The sequence below is a fragment of the Glandiceps talaboti genome, chromosome 12, assembly GCF_964340395.1.
Source record: "Glandiceps talaboti chromosome 12, keGlaTala1.1, whole genome shotgun sequence".
NCBI classification, from domain to species: domain Eukaryota; kingdom Metazoa; phylum Hemichordata; class Enteropneusta; family Spengelidae; genus Glandiceps; species Glandiceps talaboti.
The window spans coordinates 5197828-5212667 of record NC_135560.1 but is presented as its reverse complement, the minus strand read 5'-3'; the positions used below and the strand labels follow the sequence as shown (position 1 = coordinate 5212667).

The following is a 14840-nucleotide window of genomic DNA, read 5'->3' as shown; positions in this document are numbered from 1 at the left end:
TGGCTGCATGTTTCTTCAACATTTTGAAATATATATGGGATTAAATACTATGACAGAACCTCGTGACGCAAAATTGCAAGTGTGGCATACTCTGCATATTTGCATGAGTGCTTGCAGTGTTCTCTGCAGCAGAAAACACTGCAAGCTCGAGTGCAAATACCCCTGAGTACCCACACTGGCACTCATGCGGCATTGGTTTCTGTTATTATTACATACGTTTATCCAAAACAACAAATTTCCGTAAAAATTACGCTATCAATCATGGGCTTTCGTGGAGAGCGAACAATTGCATCCACATTTACATATCATTTGCATGCAAAAATGCAATAATGTTTTCGGTATTGCACTGCAGTGTAAATACCACTAGTATGTGAGTGCACAGGTGCAAGTAATCTCTGGTACATATGTAATAATACATGTTCTAATTTGAGGTTGCATACTTTAATGAAAAATTATCAAAATTCACAGTTTAGTATGGTAGACTTCTGCAATTGCAGTGACTTCACCATTTATGATAACAATTTTTATGTTACTACATCAGATCATTTTGGAATTTGGTGTAAAAGACAAATATTTTGGCACAGCAAAGAAATGTAATCTTTTACCATATTGATCAATCTGATTACAATCTGATGTAGGAATATCGCTAGATTGTTTTATTTACTCCTATTTTCTTCATATATTGTCGTTTGTTTTCCATTTTTTATTCCAGGAATGAGTGCCTCTTTCTACATAGGATTTTAATCAGATTGCCATTGTGATGTATTTGGAGATATTTGTATTGACATCAATGACAGGCATCTTTACAGATGTACAGCTAGTACACACAAGTTGTAACTTGGAGTTGACAGTGTTATCAAACTTACCTTCGTAATTCTCCAACTTGACCAATAAATTTGGCACATTCTTTCTTATTAAAAGTCTTCTCTATCCAGCCTCTCTGTGCCTAAAAAAGGACATTCAATATTTATAGTAGGTACAAGTACATCAAATGGGTATGAGAACCAATCATAAACTTACTAATTTATGCAAAAAAAAAAAAAAGGATTGTTTCTGGTCAGAACAGTCTGTCTGTAATGGTGCGATGACAGATTTTTTATTTCATTTTATTTATTTTTATTCTCAACAAACCTGTCACTCAGTCTACTATTTATGACAGTTATTGTTCTTTTTATTTACTACTTTAGAGCAAATGTGTATGTGGGGTAGATGTCATTTGCTTGTTCATGATTGGCTCTGCAGTTGTCTTCACTGAAGATGAGAGGGTTATCTGTGTGTTTCCCTATGGATCTGCAGACTGCATGGGCCACACAAACACACAAAAAAGAGACTGACACAAGTGATGCATGCACTGGCCAGAAACAAATATTCTTCTTTTTTTTTCTTTTTTTTCTTGGGGGGGGGGGGGGGGGGGGGGGGCTTACTACATGTATACATTGTCCTACAATTTACAAAACAGTATACTGTACACATGCAAATTGTAGTCAAAGATAATCTGTTTTCTTATTACCCAGAGGAAAGATAATCTGTTTGTTGTTGACATGTTTTACAATTATCTTTCATATATTGTAATCCCTTCTGTACACGAATGCAATGGACCAGACTCACTACCCACAGGTAAATGTAGATAAGGGCTGGTAGCAGGTGAAAACAAGCAGCTACTCTACAACAGTTTGCCAGCTACTTTTTTAAGAATGTTTTTTAAAATTTGTTGTTTCAACCAATATAGTTCCATTATTAGGTCGATTTATAAGTCATATTTGTAGATATCACCACCTACTTTTACAATTTAGTTACATCACTGACACAGTTCAGTGTCTGGGAACCAGTACAGTAAAATTAAATTTGCACAGGACTAACATGATTGAGTGTTTATTTGGTGTGATAATCTCCCAGAAGATACTAGTATGAGATAAAGCAAACTGTTGGTGTAGCTGATCCCCTGGTAATTATAAGATTATGGGTGTTTAAGGGAGGTAATGAACAAGGTGTCTTTATTTTAATTCTAAATAGTCAATAAAGAGTGAATTATACACAGGTGGAAGAGAGAAAACTAGCTAAGGGGAAGGAAAGAAGATAAAAAGTTTTGTATCACCGCAAAAATCAATCAGTCCATTGATCAATATCACACAAAAAAATAAGTTTTCTTTCATCACAAAGATAATCATTAAATTGATCAATCGTTCAGTCAATCAGTTACATGCTTGCTGCACTGTGTTTTAACATCAAAAATTGACATTTCAATTTTGACATTATAATGTCAAGGTGATCTTGACTTACATGTTTTGAATTCAATTGCCATTAGAACTGTGACTTGAGATGAGTGTATAATTCAATATTCAAATTAGAAATTTTTTAACAAGTCTCAATTACTGCATGCATCATTGACTCAATTAGGCGTATTTCCCTCTATCTTCAATAATTGTAGCTTTCTTTTATTTGCAATACTTGTTTATTCTTTTTCATATTATATTTTGTGTTACTCAACATTTTTGTTTTGCCTTTCTTACGGGGTTTGCAAACGGAGAGTGACGGAGCAAAACCGCTACAGTTACTGCAGTTAATTTCCATCAAATATTTATGTCATAATATCAATTTGACATTGATTTTGTATATATATATATTGAATGTCACCATGACTTTCAGTATCCAGTAATGTATTTTGACATGGTTGATCAATCAATGTGACTAACATTTTCTACATAATATTTTGAATAGCAACTCATCTGACAATCATATCCCCCTCATTTGTATTTCATAATTCCAGTTTAAATTTGATGTTAACTATAACTATCTAATAATACCAATATCTGATTTTTGACTTCCTATGAACACTTTGGACTGTCATGTCAAGGCAAGGAAACTGAGTTCGCTGCAGTCTGCAGAGTGTTACGTTCCGCCTCTACGTTCGATAATATTACACGACTCCCGGAAAAGACTTCACTAATATTGATGTGTACACTTGGCTAGTAGTAGCAATAAATTAAGATCGTCGCTCCCAATGACGCTCATGCCGGTATACCATCAAAATATCACTACGACTAAATCTGTCACGGAAAACGGATATATTATGTACTAGTACTAGGTACTATACCGTCTTGCCATGCTATTCAGCCACTACATACGCTTTCGATTTCAGCTGCCTGAACGTGTCGCGTGTTATCACGAGCCGTACAAGTTCATATATTTTCAATAAAAAAGTCACTGAATAGTTAACTAATACATACCATGTCAACCAGGGTCGTAGTCTAGATGCTCCGAAGACCTGGCTACATCAATTCTCCTCATAAATGAACAGCTGTGAATTATTTACAACACAGAAATCAAGAACGCGATCAGCAGACCGGTAAAACTCGACGGCCACCATTTTACATCCACAACGAGGCTTGTGCGAGTTTTAAAACGAAGATGCGTAGTCTGATACCCCTAGGCGCCTATACATTTTACGTTGTCAGGTGACAGAAGTTCGAACCAATGAAGGAGCGTTTGATTTTGTGTTGCTAGGTCATAATTCATGTGAAAATGATGAGCTATCGTGATAGGTCATATGTTAACGTCTGACAGAGTAGAATGGTTATTACATTAGAATGAGTCTATACAAAGTCATTATTTTAAAATTGTGCTTGTAATGAGATGTCATAATTTACAAATCCTTCTCATCATATGATTGATATGATACATACAAATGTGTATAAATCATCATAAGTAGAATAAAAATGTGTCGTAAGATAACAGATACATAGCAATACCTGCATGTTAGATGTGATGCATTGCCTCTAGCTGAACAGCAACCATAGAATGAGAGCTGAAAAATAACTATATTCAAAAATTAAACTTACTTGCTACAGAAAATTGTGCATGTTTGTTTTGTTGTTTGTTTGGGGGGTGGGGGTGGCCCATGGTGATCTTAGTTCAACTTGCTATTTTATGTCCTTGACTTTAAATAAAAACACTAAAATGATTATCAAAATTAATATTAAATTAGGGAAATTCTTGAAGTGGGGAGGTGTGGCACTTGGTAGTACTAGACAATTAATCATATATTTTGCAATTCACAGCTGAATAACGGAACTGGCCCTGTTTTGAAAGCTATAATAACTGGGGCAAGTTAGTGCCTAGTTGTATTTCCTACCTTGTCTTTCTTTGTGGTGATGACTTGATGATATTCACCATTAAAGTGCATCCTCATCTCTCACTTACTTTCATATATCCACCCACATTTTATATTCAAACTAAGTCACAGCAGTCAGTTGTCAGGGGCAACATATATCCTATTACAGTTTACTAAGCTTGATATATTTTGTTCACAAAATACATCTTAACAGCAATGGACCAACCACCCAGAAAAGTGACATTAACAAGGCCTCATAGACATGTAACCCACATCAAGATATTGTGATAAATTTATAAAGTGTAACATATATATTTCATAGTTTCTTCAGCTATATAGCATGCATACAGTATGACATTCTGAAATCTCAAGGTGTAGTTTGGCCAGTAATCGTTCTGTTTCCTATCAAAAGTGGGGCCATCATAATCTGAAAGATCCAGGCATTTTTTCTGCTTATATAATGCTCTCTCTCTCTAGGGTAGCGAGTGATTACAACCAGTAACACTGAAGTAAAGCACTTTCTGTATGTGCTACACTAGTTTATAGCATTCATATTACAACCAGTAACACTGAAGTAAAGCACTTTCTCTATGTGTTACACTCATTTATAGCATTCATATCAAGTGCAAAATTATACTGTTTCAATTGGTCTATTTACAAGCCTAGCATGTGGCCTTTCTAATGTGGTCAATGAGCAAATGAAACAGTATACTTTTACACTTGATATGGATGCTATAAACGATTTTGGTGCATACAGAAAATGCCTTACTTTGGTGTTATGGGTTGTAATATGAATGCTATAAATGAGTGTAGCATATATAGAATGTGCTTTACTTCAGTGTTACTCGTACATAAGTGGACCAACGGCTGGAGCCAGCAAATATTGTGTAATACAAAGTGTTCTTTGTCCTTTCATAGCAGTTAAAGGGTAACATCACTCAAGGAAATAAAGGGAGTCATTTCATGATTTAACATCATATAGAATTTGCGCGATTGCCAATAAACATCAAATTAAAATTCTATTTCACCACTATTGTTCCCATATTTCTCTACTGTTGCCTCGCAGGACCTTGAAGACATACATATTTATCAATCTGATTAAAATCTGATATGATAAAAGTGGCTTGATTTCTTTATTTGCCTCTATTTCCATCTCACATATTTTTTTACTTGTGTTGTTCCCGGTGATCGCCATGGGAAGGCAGTGACCACTCCTAGAACAACAAAACGTAAATAAAGGAAATTGAGGTACATAAAGAAATACAGCCATATTCACCACATCAGACTTTAATCAGATTGCATGTTTATTAGATTCACACTGAAATTGCTTGACTCATACATGCTGATTACATTTAGATAAAGTCACGAATATTCAGTGTGCATCTAATAAATATGTAATCTGATTAAAGTCTGATATGGTGAATACAGCTCGATTTCTATATTTGCCTCTATATCCTTTGTTTGTTTACATTCTGTCTGCTAATGAAAGAGGTAGACCTGTGGGAGAGCAATATCTAGGTGACATAGAGTTTCAATATAGTGTTCCTTGGCAATCAGCAATAATTCTAACTCATATTTTCTCCTTTGAAATGACTGTAATGTGGGTCACCAGAAAGTGAGCCAAGATTGGTGTCAATTACTTTTCATGGTTTCATATGGGTGAAAAAGTTGATAGGTAAAACAAGTCTCTTGTTTTGTTTCCCTTCAAATAGAAAACATGCTTAACACTGGAGAAAAGAACACACAACAAACAATGCAAACTTTGAAAATCAAAACAAAACATTTCTATAAGTTTTATTTCTATAGTTGCATCTTGTTGCAAGTATTAGTAACAGAAAAACAAGAAAGTGAAAGTCGACAACTTGGAATGACACTGACCACTGTACCTTTACATTAACAAATTCACTATTTGTGATTTCTTGTTAAAAGACTACATAACACGCAACTCTTTTGATAATTTGAAATCAAATATGAACACAATATAAAAAGGGACAAAAGATATTTACATGTAACTGTTTGGGACAAAATAGAGACAATGGCATTGTATCACAACTGCATAATTTGTTAAACAAATATTTATCCAAATGCCTAACCATCGATGTTGTTATTTTGCAATATGTATCATTTTACTGTTGCTATGGGCATGGGCTAGTTTCTTGGCATATATGTGTTCATTGCCAATTGTTTATCCATTTGCTTGTCCAGCCCTGTTGTTACCTTTGCCGTAAACACCATCATTTGGTAGTTGCTACGGGCATGGTCTACGGGCTCGGTATATCTGCATACATTATTTGAATGTTTATTCCCTTATCTATAAACCTCTTGTTATCAATGAGTTACCATCAATTGGCTGTTGTTATGGGAATATTCTTGTTGCTAGGCATATTTGCATACATTTAATGAATGTTTACTCATTTGCCTACCCATCCCTGTTTTTACCTCTGCATCTGGCTGCTGCTAATTCTTCACTTGCCCACCCAACAATGTTGTTATCTCTGCAAAGAATACTAGCATTTGGCTGTTGCTAAAGGCATAGCCATGGTTGCTAGGGCCAGTTGTGTCAGTGTGTTCATCCACACATCCCCAAATGCATCCCCATTAAATTTCAGCCCAATCTGCCCATTAGTTTTGGAATTAAAGTTTTTTGACCAAAAAGTCACATTTTGATACCTAATTTGCATATCACTGACAGAATCACCATGCCCTGAATGACCCTTCATCTACCCGTCACACAGAACATCCAAACTAAATACCTGGTCAACCAGCACTGTAGTTTAGGAGTTTAATCATTTTAACCTAAAAAACACATCTCTGCTGCAATCATTTTCATTTGAACAATTGTCCATCCACATGATTTAAGTAATCTTCCTACCAAATACAATTGATCAAGCGGTTATTGACTTTACACACACACACACACACACACACACACACACACACACACACACACACACACACACACAGACATTTTTGCGATACCTATAGCCCTACTGAACTACTGAAGAGTTCAGTTGTGCTAAAAAATATTTATTTTTTTCATAAACATCTTACAAATATCTGCATCTATATATATATATCTATAAATAGTGGTGTACAAATGTATATAAACATAAAGTAGATAAACAAGATCACCAGACGCACTGTACAATATCTTACCCACAACTCTCTCTGATTGGTATGCTTGGAGGTTCCTTATTTTATAACTTTTTCAATAATCCATACTTTTCAACATTTTAAGCATAGTAATTAAGTTTAATTAATATGTAGCAAAAGAACGCTTAGGAATCAAAAATAAAGTTCTAAATTTTGGATAAAAATGAACTAACAACTAAATTAAGCATGTGCTGTGAATAAAACACTTTTCACTGTCAAAGTGTCAATAACTTGGGTAGTCAGTGTGTATGATGAGTTTTAGTATGTAAATTTCTTTTGTCATACCTATTCAAATAAATCTATATCTTTGGCAAAGACATAACAGGTGCATATATTTTCCTTAGTTTGGTCGCAAATATTCTGCATGTCTTTCAAGAAAATCTGCTGACAAATTCCTAAAATTGCTACTCCTTCTACAATAAATCACTGATACCAGAACCGATGAAAATGGGTATTCGGAAACTCATCAGTGGCAATTCTACGCTTGCCAAATGGAAAAAATGTTTTTAGAAAACCCTATACACTGGTGAGATTTGTCTGACTTCAAGGAGATGATGTCCAACACTACAAATCAGAGAGAGTTGTGGGTAAAATGTTGTACAGTGAGACGTGACATGGATGTGCTCTGGATGTGCTCTCTCGGGTTAGTTTATTGAAAAAAATCGTGAATGAGCAAAGTTGCAAACTCATACACTCAAAGTTGCTATGGTTATTTTCATTGTACCTAGGGCTATTTTATCATTGCTATGGATATTTTCAGGGTTGCTATGGCTATATCTATAGTAGCCATGGCTATTCTATGGTAGCTATGGTTATTCCATGGTTACTATCACCAATTTTATGTGTCATGGAATGTTTACTTTCTTGGACACCTATGACTCAATTTCTGTAAGCTAAACACACACACCAGGTTCCGACTTGCTGTAAGGTAGCCATGGCTGGTAAAGAACTGATGTTTTAATTTTGGAATGTTCAATTTTTTTTGCCAATAGATAATCAAAATGCCACAGCTTTCATATGTGTATAGTCTGAGAATTTTTGAATGACTACACTTACCCTGTACAGGTTTTCTGGTTAAGCGTGTTTGCAGTTTTTCACTCCTCTAGACACAGTTATCAAATGACACTTAGTTTGGCTTATAGTCTAGAATACATGTGCTATAAGTACGACAACTGAACATCTCAAATATTTACACTGCCACATGAAAAATAACAAAGCCACACTGCAGTTCATATACTGCCACATGAAAAATAAAGCAACATAGCAGATCATATAATACTGCCATATGAAAAATAACAAAGCAATGATAGCAGTTCACATACTTCATATACTACCATATGAAAACTAACAATTTGAAAGCAACATAGCAGTTCATATACTGCCACATAAAAAATAATAAAGCAACATAGCAGTTCATATACTGCCACATGGAAAATAAAGCAACATAGCAGTTAATACACTGCCATATGAAAAATAACAGCACATATCAGTTCATATAATACTGCCATATGAAAAATAACAAAGCAACATAGCAGTTCATATACTGCCATATGAAAATAAAGCAACAAAGCAGTTCATATACTGCCATATGAAAAATAACAAAGCAATGATAGCAGTTCATATACTGCTACATGAAAAATAACAATTTGAAAGCAACATAGCAGTTCATATACTGCCACATGAAAAATAACAAAATAATGATAGCAGTTCATATACTGCCACATGAAAAATAACAAAATAATGATAGCAGTTCATATACTGCCACATGAAAAATAACAAAATAATGATAGCAGTTCATATACTGCCATATGAAAAATAACAAAGCAATGATAGCAGTTCATATACTGCCACATGAAAAATAACAAAGCAATGATAGCAGTTCATATACTGCCACATGAAAAATAACAAAGCAATGATAGCAGTTCATATACTGCCACATGAAATGTAACAATTTGAAAGCAACATAGCAGTTCATATAGCATACTGCCACATGAAAAATAACAAAATAATGTATAAATTGAAAATATATCAGATATGAAAGAGTATACATGTAAATATATTAAAATATCATAAATAGACACAAAGTCTGTTCTACTGTATGCTATAGCTACAAATTTGTACTTCAAATATCTATCATACTAAGGGGTACAATTTGTACTTCAAATATCTAGCATACTAAGGGGTACAATTTGTACTTCAAATATCTGCCATACAAATGGGGAACAAATTTGTAGTTCAAATATCTGCCATACTAAGGGGTACAAATTTGTACTTCAAATATCTGCCATACTAAGGGGTACAAATTTGTACTTCAAATATCTGCCAGACTAAGGGGTACAATTTGTCCTTTAAATATCTGCCGCCATACAAAGGGATACAATTTGTATTTTAAATATCTGCTATACTAAGGGGTACAATTATATTTAAGTAATCATTTTCTAAGATAGACAGAGGGGGGGGGGGGGGGGGGGCTAAAATGATGAATGTTTCACCATACAACAGTTTGAACCTTTGAACATTAAACCAAATTAATTTATTTCCTGTTTACTGGCATTTTATGATCTTAGTAAGGTGAAAAAAACAACATAATTGTGTGTCTCCGATAACATGGCCTCAGAAAATAGGGTAGGTAGGTTGTGATTTTATTTCATTTTATTTTATCTTTTAAATTGCATTGTTTATTATTTTTGAAAAATATTGCTTCAACCCAAATACAAACGAAATGTCTGTGATAGTTTGATGAAATCTGTACAGACATCACTGGTGAAAGAAAACAGACATACACGAAGGTCAAGAAGACAAAGAATTTATCTTTTTGTTTTAAATGTTTAAAAAAAATGTTTAGGGTCGGTGGCTTAAACTAGGGTTAGTCAGGTTATCGAGAAACACATAATTTTTTTGTTTGGGCTAAACTATGATGGAACAGCGACTTGATTCATTTTATTTCACACACTATAAATGCATATATTTTGGCTTTTAAATCTTTCAGTACTAGGAATATTTTTCACGTTAGCCCCACTTTATTTTGACAGATAGTTAAAAGAATACTGACTTCAGTATATCTATATCTAACTCAGTCTTGCAAATCAATGCACTGACTCACGCCTAATTATAAATAAATTTGCCTCTACTATTTGTAGTTACTCAGTGTTAGTGATTTATTTTGGCACAATCTTTGTTTCTGGTAAATAGACTAAAATTAGACTACGATACATTGTGTCGTTCCGCCCTCATCAGCCTCCTTTCTCCTGAGAGGGGTTGACCGATGTGTGGTGCTGGCTCCGTAACAGCATACCTTAAAGACTAGAATAAATTAAGTAAAAGGGCAAAAATAGATACATTCGAAGTATTTGTATACACATCAGTTATTAGCCTTCTCCTTTGATTTGAACAACAGCTTACCTGGCAATCGGGGTCTTGGTCACAAACTATAACTAGTCTAGATTACACAAGTGGGTGATAGTGGTTCCTCTGTGGTGTGAATGTAATCATCCTGTGATTAAATTAGTGTAAACATTGGAAGTCCCTAAAAATACACCCTGTAAGATCATGGAAGTCATCAGAAATGCCACCCTACTGTGAGTATAATTAAACCAACATCCATTCAATACCTTATATCAACATGTTGCTACAATAGTTTAATGTGTGTCTATATTAGTAAATTTAGACCCTGATTACCAGAGTAGCATTTACAATCATGTCAGTCTCATTTTGAATTCCTTTCAGCTCATGATGAGTGAGACACCACAGCGTTGTTCTGTCATCAACAACTGCATAACTACATTGGCTTTTGAAAACTCTATTAAACGTGGCCATGCCTCAACACATGACAGGCACTCTACCAACACATGACAGGCGCTCTACCAACACATGACAGGCGCTCTACCAACACATGACAGGCACTCTACCAATACATGACAGGCACTCTATCAACACATGACAGGCACTCTACCAACACATGACAGGCACTCTACCAACACACGACAGACACTCTACCAACACATGATAGACACTCAACCAACACATGATTGCAAGGCTGTCGACACATTATTCATTCTACCAACGTGTGAGTATTGCTACAAATTTATACTAGGTAATCTACTTTACACAGTATGTCAATGATATAGTTATATAAAATACTGTTATAACACACGTCAACAATGCAAGTCATAATTCAGATACCACGTCATAACTTCACCACAGTTTACTGTCACTGTACTGGCTAATACAGCATACTGTAGTTGGCTAACACTGTAAACTTCTTTGGCAACTACTCTGTTACATCTTTGGCGGATTCAGGACTTGTGTCTTCCTCGACAACTTCTTTTTCAACCCTTTAATTCTTTCAACACGAGCTGCAATAAATGAAAATGGCATTATGGTTCAACATCAAGTGTAATTATGTGTCCTGAAAGTATAAAAAATATAATAATTCTATCAACAAATCAAGGTTTATTTGCTAAAAGTTAAAACTGAATGCTCAACAAATGGGATATTGATTCATCATGATTTAAGCACACAAAAATAAAAGTGATGAGAAGTTTTCATGGTTTAAACTCAACTTTACTTTGGTGGATAAATACATTTTGACTACCACGCACTACATAACTATAGTAAGATACTGTTCTGATTCTCACTTAATCAAACTAATTTGTCTTTATTACCATAGTTACAAAAAAGTTACCCATGAAAATGAATATATTTTAAAATTTACATTTTATGGCATAAATTTATTTCTTCTAAATAAGCCAAAATAAGTTTAGAACTGTAGGGATGATCACACAATGTCACACAAGCTCAAATGAACTTCGTTCGGGGAGGGGATTTGATGTCAATGTGATTGCTGAACTTCATTTTTGCACTTTCTCTCCAACATCAATGTCCTAACCGAATGTTGAAAACTTTCCCGTCTTTGATGATAACAGGTTTTGTATTTACTAGTGTAATGTTGATATGTTGATTAAAATTTAGTTCTAATGTGATATACAGTGCTGGGTTTGTGCTGGTGTGACCATTACAATTTTCATCGTGGTTTACATAGTATAACATGTCGATGTTGAATTTTGAATGTTTATTTAGGGGATTGGGGGGGGGGGGGGGGGGGGGGGGTGTCATTTTGTCCTAAACGAACGAAGTTCATTTATTGAGCTTGTGCGACATTGTGCGACCGTCCCTAAATACATAACATTTACAGTATGCAAACCTTACCTGAACACCTTGAGATGGTTTCATGTAATAAATCCTGAAATTTAACGGATGAATTTTGTCTGGTTTCTTGAATCTTTTGTGATGTACTGCCAGGACCATCTGTATCCTCACACTGAGTTGTAGAACATGATTCAGTTATAGAACTCCTAACATCGGTAACATTCATATAACTTGTATCATTCATAACAGAAGAAATTGTTTTAGATACAAACTGAATATTTTGCATCATAAACCCTGGACTAGGCAAATCTTCCTCTGTAGCTAATACGGAACATCTGTTTTTTTCTGTCTCAGAGTTTGACAACAATTCTGTGTTGTTTCTGACATTTTGTGGTAATGTAAGTTTTTGAGGAAGGCTCTCACTCACAGCAACCTGTCCCTTGGTACTAAGGTTAGCCACAATCGTATCATTTTGACTGGTACTAACACTTCTTGGTATTGTTAGTTTTTCTGGGTTGATGTCATTTGAAGTCACTTCTACTGTTGCACCTTGTGGTAAACTGTTAACATTCTGTGGATTATCTTGGCAACTATTCCATACTTCATGTGGGGGTTTCCCTAAATTCTCTGTTGTTTTTCTGAATATATCTGACAAAGAGCAGACAAAGTCGATTTTAAGTCCCTGGCCTGAATCCTCCTTTGGTGCACTGGCATTCAATTTTTGAGTGTTTTCACTACAAGGGTCTTTTGCAGAATTGTTCACAGAATGGACTGGTATATTTCTTGCTATTTCACAATTATCAAGCATGTCTGTTCCTGACTTGGTATCACCAGGCCATAACTCAGATGCCAACTTGTCTGACTCGCTAAGAGAGCATACAGACTCGATTCTCAATCCAGTACTGTCATTTGATGAACAAGTATCAATAGATCGCCCTCTAGAGTCAGTTTGCAGTGGTCTATCATTTGGAGATGCTCTTTGTAGTAACAGTGAACGGATAATTTCATTTGTACTTCCCCGGATACGTTTAGAATTCCTCATAGCAGTAGGCATAGATGAAAGTAGAGTTTTTACTGTAGTAGCTTTAGTGGAAATGGTACCTGTGGTTCCACTTTGTGATGAAGTGATAGTTGGCATGTTTCCACAGTCTACATTCAGGGGTGATACGCCACCATACACATTGGCTCCATTCAAATAGTTACTCACAGGGAGATTGTTGGCTGGTACACCATATGGTACTGTTGTATTTAATGCACTTGCTACTATTACTGTTGATGGTTCTGTTAAGTTGGTACTGTTACTGTTCACAATCCCTAGCATATCAGCTTGTCCAGCCATGCTGTAAATATTGGTTATTGTTCCTGGCACCCAAACTGGTGAAGTTGTCATGTTGACACTATTTGCCATCCTTTGCACACTAACTGATGGTTCAAGTACACTGTTACCACTGTCTGCAACTCTTTCCACACCAACTGGTGCAATCACATTGTTGGCAATCTTTGTTTCTCCTGGCACACTAACTGGTCTGGTTACAATATTGGTGCTATCAGTCACTCCTTGCACAATAACTACTGGTTCAATTATGTTGTCTGTACTATTACCAACTCTTGCCATCCCAACTGGTTCCATTACCTTGTTGCCACTATTTGCCACTCCTTGCAAACTAACTGGTTCAGTTACTGGTAAATCATTGATTCTTGTTGGTGGAACATTGGCCATATCATTAGAGTATCTTCTCTGAGTGATCAAGCTATCACTATGACTAGAAACATTTGCATTGTTTCTGAAAGTTGGTACAGAACAAAGTGTATTGCTATTGTCAGAATTGACCACACCATCTGACCCATGAACTGATGCAGTGTTAGTTGAATCATTGGTTTTAATGTGAGGCGTTGACTCATTAACCATAGCAGAGGGAAGGCTTGATTCTGCACTGTACGAACTGAATGAATCACCAGGTTTTCCTGTAGTGTCAATATTACCACTGTCTGACTTTCTTTCACTAGGGTTACTTTCACTTTGCAAAGCATCTCTTGTCGGACTAATTAGTTTGGCTTGGATTTCTGGCACCAAATCCATCAATGAAAATACTGCACCAATTTTTAATTCAGTACTAGAAGACTGACTGTTTTCTGGAAGTTTTACTTTGTCCATAGTTGTCTCATTGAGACCAGTCCTATTCTGGTTGATGTTATCAGGTTTGTGGGAACGGTCAAATTCAAAGTGTACACCTGTCGGTTGTTCCTTTCTATCAAATTTGTTGAGCCATTCATGTCTCCAGTGTGTTTTTCTGTCCCAATTCTGTGATTTTCCAGGAATACCTGAGTAGTCTGGCTGACCTGACATCCTTTGGAAATCAGCTTCTCTACCACCAGTAATGATTGGTGGTTCTAAGTGCCTTTGTATGAAAGGTGGGATATTTTCAGA

At 35.5% G+C, this 14840-nt stretch overlaps 2 protein-coding genes across 2 annotated transcripts in view; both read right to left on the bottom strand.

Moving 5' to 3' along the window:
- Positions 1–3366, bottom strand: part of LOC144443454 (transient receptor potential cation channel subfamily M member 3-like) — a 32137-nt gene extending 28771 nt beyond the window's left edge. The window contains exons 1-2 of the mRNA XM_078132934.1: positions 3228–3366; positions 867–946 (exon numbers count right to left, since the gene is read on the bottom strand). Coding sequence (XP_077989060.1) covers positions 867–946; positions 3228–3230 — 83 coding nt within the window. The 5' untranslated portion in view covers positions 3231–3366. The remainder of the gene's footprint in view (positions 1–866; positions 947–3227) is intronic.
- An 8081-nt stretch (positions 3367–11447) lies between these two features.
- On the bottom strand, positions 11448–14366 carry LOC144443674 (uncharacterized). The gene is made up of 2 exons (XM_078133215.1): positions 12473–14366; positions 11448–11619 (listed from the first exon to the last, which is right to left on the bottom strand). The coding sequence occupies exons 1-2, from the start codon at positions 14319–14321 to the stop codon at positions 11543–11545; spliced, it is 1926 nt and encodes a 641-aa protein (XP_077989341.1). The 5' UTR covers positions 14322–14366; the 3' UTR covers positions 11448–11542.
- Between the last annotated feature and the right edge of the window lie 474 nt (positions 14367–14840).